This window comes from Acinonyx jubatus, chromosome A3 (assembly GCF_027475565.1).
Source record: "Acinonyx jubatus isolate Ajub_Pintada_27869175 chromosome A3, VMU_Ajub_asm_v1.0, whole genome shotgun sequence".
Lineage (NCBI taxonomy): Eukaryota > Metazoa > Chordata > Mammalia > Carnivora > Felidae > Acinonyx > Acinonyx jubatus.
In genome coordinates, this window is record NC_069388.1 from 34,681,334 (window position 1) to 34,689,755 (window position 8,422).

Below are 8,422 nucleotides of genomic sequence, written 5' to 3' on the forward strand. Positions count from 1 at the left end.
TAGAAAGTTCATTGGTGCTTTTTTAATGACAGAGTTATGGTCTGTGTGCAGAAACATTATAGAGTGTTATGACCCTTGTCATGCTTTCTGCTAGATCTGGTCTGCCAAGGACCCTAATCACCTCTTATAAGTAAGGTGACCGTATAATTTATTATCTGAACCAGGATCATTTTGAGAGGGAAAAGGGTGATGTTCATAATTGCCAGGACTACAGGCATAAACTGGAACTGTCCAAATGGGAATGCATGGTCACCCTGCTTCTATGAGAACTTAGCTCTGAGAATAGTCCTTTATTGTCATATGATTCTTCGTTCTATGACCGTGTTCAGTAGTGCCTTTAAATGCTAAATGGGGAAAAGCACAGGGAATCTTTTGTTACTATTTATTGAACATAAAAGTATTTAATTTCTAGTGCTGATAATGTTTCACTGTCCTCTCTTATGAATACCGTTTGTGTCATGGTTTCATGTTTGTATATTTTTCTCCATTTCTTCATTTCTCTATTAGAGTATTAGTATACTTCAGGCATAGAAGAATATCTAGGTAGAGGGAACCGTCCATCCCATATTTGAGCAGAAAGATAAAATTCTTTGGTACTACTCTATCCTCTTTGCCAAAAGGAAACTTGAAGCCACAATATAAAAATAATAAGAAAATTACTGTATGGTCCATGGGTCATACTGGTTTTGTAACAGGGCCTCTTTGGGACCTCTAGATGCTTATTCAGATTTGACCAACCTCCCCCCCCCCCCATTGACCTTCTATTTAGTTGGAATACCTAAGCAGACCTGAGTAGTAACATCAACACACTTCAGAGTCCTCTGAGTTATGTCTTTACCATGTTTGCATTCTGAAATGTCCTTTATTTCAAAGGGGCATGTCACACAAAGAGGAAAGGGATGCTTTCTTATTCCCTCAAAAAGTACATGGGTTGGCTTGGGCATAAGCATCCAGGAACCAGCTGGAGAGTAAATGTTGAAATAAGCCAATTAATTTTCCCTATACTGCCAAACACAGAATCTGCCCCCATCTGACTCCTTTCTACCTCCCAAAACCCCTGGTTGTCTTAGTGACAGTCTTAATTCAGGAGACCAAGTTCACCATGGCTTACTTCCTGGGGAAGCCCATAAAAACTTACCTTGAAGTGAGAGCCCAGAGGGATAAGTTTTGGACAATAGGATTCCAGGAACCCTACACATTCCTGTGATGTTGTATTTGCAAGGCACTCCAGCCAAATCAATGTGATATGCTCCCAACTAAATTTCTCCATCAGATTCTTAGGGAGTTAACTAAATTTCAGGCTATTTGGGGAAAATACTGTGCATAAGAAACACCTGTTCTAAAAGTTCAAATTATACACAGCCAAGGCAACATGTCCATCTGTAGAATCTAAATCAAATGGTCTGATGTGAGGTAGTCTATTGAAGGCCTGGCTTAGCCTCTTTTCAAATGGTTTTCCTGGTGCTATGGAGAACTAGTTCTTCACAAGCTTTAATGTGCATCCAGATATCTTAAAGATCTTGTCAAAATGCACATTCTGATCCAGCAGGTGTGGGATGGAGTCCCTTGGAGTCCAAGGTTGTGCATTTCTCACAAGGTCCTGGTCCACAGACCTCACTTTGAGTAGCAAGGGACATAGTGACAGCATGGAATTTACGGGAGAAGAGAGGCCGGGGCGGCTACATGCCTTTGAGCGAGAATTTCAACACGTAAGGCCATGTTTCTGATGTTACAGGCGAAGGAGATGCAGCAGATGGTGAAGTTGGAAGCCGAGATGGACCGCAGACCAGCAACAGTAGTGTGAAACTCCAGAACGCAAACTGAAGCCCCAAAACCACACAGCATCAAAAGATCACCCCCAAGCTTCCCAACACAGAGTTCACGCAAGAAGGCTGCTGTCTGTGGGTTTCCTTTATGCCCAGCCAAGATGTTACCTGAAACCACCGAGACTTACATATTTCTATTTAACATTTTGAGTATTGGATCTCCTTGGCCAACCATAAGTAGCTCCCAACCCACCCAAATTACTAGCCCAATAAGGCAGAGTTTCACCCTTGATATTACAACTTAAACATGTTTGCTATAAAATACCATCACAAGTGAATGAGCTTGGTGTCCACAACTCTGCTCTGTGATGCATTAGGACATGTTTGAGCTGCAGCAAAAATAGTGCATTAGCGATTGAATATCAAGTGCATGCACTAGGGGGAAAAAAACCAACTCTGTCTACAAATTCATCAGCAGAAGTGGCAGTCTGCTAGACAAATTTCGCAGAATTTTTCTACATCTGAGTTACCTCATCAGTAAGTGCCATGTCTCTGCCATGCCGTAAGAAGCTAAGTTCCTGTAAAAGTTGTGGAAATTATTAGAATAAAAAACAGTAGAACAGTGTACCTGTGCCAAAACTCATCAGTGCTCAAGGGAGAACTCTGTTAGGCACATGTTAAGAAAGTTTACATCTGATATTGCTTTATAGGAATTGCTTCTGCCGATTCCAGACATTATAATACACTATTACACCATAAAGATTGTGAAGTGGTAATTGGCAAACGTTTGTAAATGTGACCATGTATAAAATATTTATACTCCTACTTCACACTGTTAGAGCAGAATCATCTACGTATTGCCACATGATGAGATTAGTAAACAGGAATACCAGAACTATGTTTGCATGATACACAAGCACCAGTTAAGACTAATCCATACAGATACAGTTAACCTAATGCCAAATAAATACTGGTTTAATAAAATGTATGGCACAGAATATAATTTGACTATGAAGACTTTTAGCATAATGAAAAAGTCTATATATATGTGTATATGAATATGTGGGCATTCTTGATACTTCAAGTTCTAGTTTCAAAAAAATACATAACTAATTTAATTTTACACAAAAATATTTATGCAGATTTTCAGAATTTCATATCAGGAAATAACCTTTTTACGTCTGTTAAATATCAAAACAATTTGCTACAGTGTTAATCTGCATGGTCTTTAAGCCTGCCATAGTTGTGTTGCAGACAGTGCATGAAAAAGTATTCTGTGGGGAATCAAGCCATGCCGCCCAAGCCGGGAGGAGCGCATGGAAACTTGGTAGTCTAGAACTAATCAGATTACTGATTTTAGGACACAAAACACCAACTGAATTGTTGTATATGCTTGTACAAATTGATTCTGTGTGTTCCCCTGAACAAAGCAGAGAAAACGATGTTACCATCACTATTGAAATTAAACTTCCAACTTCTCTAATAAAAAATGAAAACACATTTACCATCCGTCAAAGTATATACTTTCCAGCAGACTTTTTGCCTTTTTCATAAATGAGCCCTTCGTTATTTCTAAAGGAGGCTTATTCGTGCCCCCACACATTTCCCCTGCCTCCGAATGACAACGAAACCGGCTCATTCTGGTTGACACCCAAATGTGATGCATTTGTTGATGTACGTGTTTTTCTTTATCTCCTATGTATCATTTGAACTGGTTTCTGTGGAATTTCTCTGGTTCCCTGTTTGCTGGTCTGGAAGACAATGGGGTTAGACCATATGTCTTTCAGCACTAATATCCCATGGAAAATTATGGCTATTAATGTAGCACCACATTGGGATGGCCAATTCTCAAGAATTCCAAATGGCTCCTCATCCAATCAAAGGACATTTTTTTTAATTTTTGAAAGAAAACGAGCTAGTGTGAGTGGGGGAGGGGCAGAGAGAGAGGGAGACAGAGGATCCAAGCAGCCTCCACGCTCTCATTGGCACAGAGCCTGATGCAGGGCTCAAGTTTCAACCAGACGCTTAAAAGACTGAGCCACCTAGGTGCCCTCCTCCCCCCATCAAGACTTCTAACAAGAGCTTAGCACACCATTCTGTGGCACTTGGGTGAATTCAGCAATTGATTCTCTTTCCCTTGCTCCCAGTTTTCCCTTTGTCTGATCTGATCTTCTCTGCCTTTTCATCCTTTTACACTGCCATAAATATTTCCATTTCCCAGTGTTCTATCCAGAGCTGCTTTTTTCTTTAACTTAGACTACTCCCAGTATTTGAGACATTTTGCCCCAACCTCAAAAAAGATTCCCCTGTAGGATTAAGATGTACAACAAAACGATGTTTTACTTTCAATTAGAAGGTCAGATTGCAGTCATTCTGCATTCTCACTTATGAAGGAAAAAAAAATCTTGGCCAGTTAAAGTAACTCAACCTTTTCCAGCTTAAAAAAACAAGTTATTTCAGAGGCATATTCAATTATTTCAAAGCCAAACCCCCTGTTAGAGTCCCAGCCCCATGCAGGCCTTTCTCCCAGACGTCAGTGGGGAGGAGCATCTGGTCTCCTAACTGCCCTGCGCTGCAGCCCTGAAAAATGGATCCTTCCATCCAGTGGTTCAAGGTCTCTTCTCAGTCAAGTGTTCACCCTGAACTCAGTTTATATTAGCATTCTTCGGGGATGCACAGGAACTTCTGGATTCTTGTGAGCTGTTGGAATACCAGAGGTGCTAACACCAGTCCATTTAAATACCTGCTTTGCCCATTTGTCAGCTACTGGTGCCATGTTCCAGTGTCATGATATTTCTCCAGGAGGCTTGCAGTTTGTCAGAGCAGTGCCCCAAGTAGCAAGAGGCGATCCTGATTTATATTGGGCCCCCGGCCAACCTGGGTTTCTACTACGTCTTGATTCTCCCACCCAGCAGGACTTCCTGTTTCAATCTGGGAGTCAGGACCCTTGAGTCCATTCTCTGTCTCCTCAGTCCAGAAAGGATATAGAACTTCCTATACCTGACTGACTGGAATGTCCATACAAGACTATTCCCACTTCATAAGCAGACTGTTCTTACCCTTTTGTGAGGATAAAAGGCTTGGTGGGGAAAAAAAGAAACAGATTGCCAAAATAAATTCATTGGGAAGTATTATAGTTCATCAGATCTAAGATACCATTGGTTATAAGATGCACCATTATTCTATATGCCACGAAGAATGAAAACATGTTGCCAATTAAACTTGGACACATCATCCTGTGATTATAAGACATCTCAATTTCAGAGATGTGAAAATATGTGTATCTTGGAATCCAAGAAATAGTATTTCAAAAATATTGTACAAGCTAATCAAATCCCAAGACTTAAGGGGCTGGCAGGGGCGGGGGGGTGGGGGAGGTGTAGGTAAGGGAAAGCAAGTATTAAAGATAGGATACAAGTGGTACATTGTACCTGCTGTCAGCACAGAGCCTGCTTCACATCCTCTGTGCCCCTCCTCTCTCTCTGCCCCTCCCCCACTCTCTTGCTCTCAAAAATAAACATTAAAAAAACGCCAATCAAAAGACATCGGGTAATGGAATGGGTAAAAAAATAATCATCTATATGCTGCCTATAAGAGATTCATTTCAGACCTAAAGATACAGAAAGATTGAAAGTGAAGGGATGGAAAAGCATTTATCATGCAAATAGAAGTGAAAATTAACCTGAGATAGCAATACTTATATCATTCAAAATAGACTTTAAAACAAAGTCTGTAACAAGAGATAATGATGGACACTATAATTCAATAAGAAGATATAACAATTGTAAATATTTATGCACCCAACATGGAGCACATGCAAATACATAAAGCAGCTAATAGTAAGGGAAGTAATCAATAGTAATACAATAATAGTAGGGGACTTACATCAATGGATAGATCATCCAAATAATATTCAGATTACTCCATCCTAAAACAGAATATATATTCTTTTCAAGTTCACATGTTATGTTCTTCAGGATAGATCACATATTAGGCCACAAAAACAAGTCTCAGCAAATTGGAAACTGAAGTCATACCACATATATTTTCTGACAACACTACAAAACTAGAAATCAACCACAAGAAAAATCTGGAAAGAACACAAATACATGAAGGTTACATAACATGCAACCAATGAATGAGTTCCCAAGAAATCAATGAGGAAATGAAAAAACATGGAGGCAAATGAAAACGAAAATACAATAGTCCAGAATCTTGGGGATGCAGCAAAAGTTGTTCCAAGTGGCAAGTTTATAGCAATAAGAGCCTAACCTCAAGAAGCAAGAAAAATCTCAAATGACATAACCTCACACTTAGAGGAACAAGAAGAAAAAACTCAAACCCAGTAGAAGGAAGGAGATAATAAAGATTAGAGCAGAAATAAGGAAACAAACTAAAAAAAATACAACAGATTAATGAATCCAGGAGATGGTTCTTTGAAAAGATCAACAATATTGACAAACCTTTAGCCAGGCTCATCCAGAGAAAGAGAGAGACAGAGAGAGACAGACAAATAAATAAATAAATATTTTAAAAAAGCAACTCAAATTCAGAAATGAAAGAGAAATAACATCATAGAAACACAAGTATTATAAAATAATCCTTTATAATTCTTTTATAATTCTAAGATTATAAAAGGATTATAAAAGAATATTATGAAAAATTATATGCCAACAGACTGAACAACCTAGAAGAAATTGATCAATTCCTAGACCTTCCTGAATCAGGAAGAAATAGAAAATTTGAATAGACTGATTAACAGCAATGAAATTTAATCAGTAATCAAAATACTCCCAATAAACAAAAGTCCAGGACCAGACAACTTCACTGGTGAATTCTACCAAACATTAAAGAAGAGTTAATAACTATTTTTCTTAAACTATTCCAAAAAGTAGAAGAGGAAGGAAAGCTTCCAAAATCATTCTATGAAGCCAGCATTATTGTGATACCAAAACCAGATAAAGATACCATACACAACAGAAAAGAGAGAAATACAGGCCAATAACTCTGATGAATATAGATACAAAAATCCTCAATAAAATACTAGTAAATAGAATCCAACAGTACATTAAAAAATAATTCACATGATCAAGTGGTATTTATTCCCTATGCAAAGGTGATTCAATATTTGCAAATCAACATGATACATCACAATAAGACAAAGGATAAAAAGCATATGATCATTTCAGTAGATGCAGAAAAAAACATTTGACAAAGTACAACATCTAAGCATGATTAACGTAATTAAGGCCATATATGAAAAACCCACAGCTAGCATCATAGTCAATAGTGAAAACCTGAGAGCTTTCCCCTATGATCAAGAACAAGACAAGGATGTCCACTCTCATCATTTTTATTCAACACAGTACTGGAAGTCCTAGCCACAGCCATCAGACAAGAAAGAAAAATAAAAGGCATCCAAATTGGTAAAGAAGAAGTACAACTTTCACTTTTTGCAGATGACATGATACCGTATATAGGAAACCCCAAAAATTCCACTAAAAGACTACTGGAACTGATAAATGAATTTAGGTAACAGAATACAAAATCAATGTGCAGAAATCTGTTGCATTTCTATACACCAATAATGAAGCAGCACAAAGAGAAATTAAGAAAACAAATCCATTTACAATTGCACCAAAAATAATAAAATACCTGGGAATAAACAACCAAGGAGATGAAAGACCTGTATTCCAAAAACCATAAAAGATTGATGAAAGAAATTGAAGACGACACAAACAAATGGGAAGATACCTCATCCCATGCTCATGGGTTGGAAGAACAAATATTGTTAAAATGTCCATACTCTCCAAAGAAATCTAAAGATTTAATGCAATCCCTATCAAAATACTAACAGTATTCTGCATAGAACTAGAACAAATAATCTTAACATTTGTATGGAACCACAAAACATCCTGAATACCTAAAACATTCTTGGAAAAGAAAAGCTGGAGGTATCACAATTCCAGATTTCAAGTTGCACTACAAAATTGTAGTAATCAACAGTATGGTATTGGCATAAAAATAGACATGTAGTCCAACAGAACAGAAAAGAGAACCCAGAAATAAAACCATGATTAAATGGTCAATTAATCTTTGACAGAGGATATGCAATGGGAAAAAGTTTCTTCAACAAATAACATGGGGAAAACTGGACCACTTTCTTTTACCATACACAAGAATGAACTCAAAGTAGATTAAAGACCTAAATGTAAGACCTAAAACCATAAAAATCCTAGAAGAGAGCACAGGCATTACTTTCTCTTATATTAGCTGCAGTAACATTTTTCTAGATATATCTCCTGAGGTAAGGGAAACAAACCAAAAATAAACTATTGGGACAACATCAAAATAAAATCTTCTGCACAGCAAAGGAAACAACAAACAAAAACTAAAGTGGGAGAAGATATTTGCAAATGACATCCAATAAAAGGTTAGTATGCAAAATATATAAAGAACTTACACAACTCAACACACACACACACACACATCCAAATAACTCCATTAAGCAATTGGCAGAAAACATAAACAGACATTTCTCCAGAGACATACAGATGGCCAACATACACATGAAAAGATGCTCAGCATCACTCATCATCAGGTAAGTGCAAATCAAATCCACAATGAGATATCATCTTACACCTGTTAGAATGGCT

The 8,422-nt window shown here is 37.7% G+C and overlaps 1 protein-coding gene across 20 annotated transcripts in view; it reads left to right on the plus strand.

Moving 5' to 3' along the window:
* Positions 1-3,266, plus strand: part of PLCB4 (phospholipase C beta 4) — a 415,996-nt gene extending 412,730 nt beyond the window's left edge. For all 20 annotated transcript variants that reach the window (XM_053200245.1, XM_053200251.1, XM_027069585.2 and 17 more), the window contains one exon: positions 1,736-3,266. In XM_053200245.1, coding sequence (XP_053056220.1) covers positions 1,736-1,824 — 89 coding nt within the window. In that variant the 3' untranslated portion in view covers positions 1,825-3,266. The remainder of the gene's footprint in view (positions 1-1,735) is intronic.
* Positions 3,267-8,422: the final 5,156 nt, after the last annotated feature.